At 49.8% G+C, this 237-nt stretch overlaps 1 protein-coding gene across 1 annotated transcript in view; it reads right to left on the bottom strand.

The window, feature by feature from the left end:
• LOC119581833 (compound eye opsin BCRH1-like) overlaps nucleotides 1-237 on the bottom strand; it is a 5,066-nt gene that overhangs the window by 360 nt on the left and 4,469 nt on the right. The window contains exon 8 of the mRNA XM_037929974.1: nucleotides 21-139. Within this exon, the coding sequence (XP_037785902.1) occupies nucleotides 38-139 (102 nt within the window). The 3' untranslated portion in view covers nucleotides 21-37. The remainder of the gene's footprint in view (nucleotides 1-20; nucleotides 140-237) is intronic.

Below are 237 nucleotides of genomic sequence, written 5' to 3'. Positions count from 1 at the left end.
CGAACAACGAAAATACTTACGGTTTTCCCTCTTGCTCCTATTTCTCTTCGTTAGCCACTGTGCTGTTGGACTTGGTGTCATCGCCGCTGGATTTCTCAACCTCGTGGACGCAGAACCAAGGCATGTGGACGGTGATGGCCTGGGGAGGCAGGACAAGGCGTGAGTGGTCCTCGAACTATTTAGTAGGACGGCACACTAGCTAACAACTAATAATTTTTCGACACGCTTGCCTCTTTT

This window comes from Penaeus monodon, chromosome 15 (genome assembly GCF_015228065.2).
Source record: "Penaeus monodon isolate SGIC_2016 chromosome 15, NSTDA_Pmon_1, whole genome shotgun sequence".
Taxonomy (NCBI): domain Eukaryota; kingdom Metazoa; phylum Arthropoda; class Malacostraca; order Decapoda; family Penaeidae; genus Penaeus; species Penaeus monodon.
The sequence above is the reverse complement of the archived record's forward strand: the minus strand, read 5'-3'. Positions and strand labels throughout refer to the sequence as shown.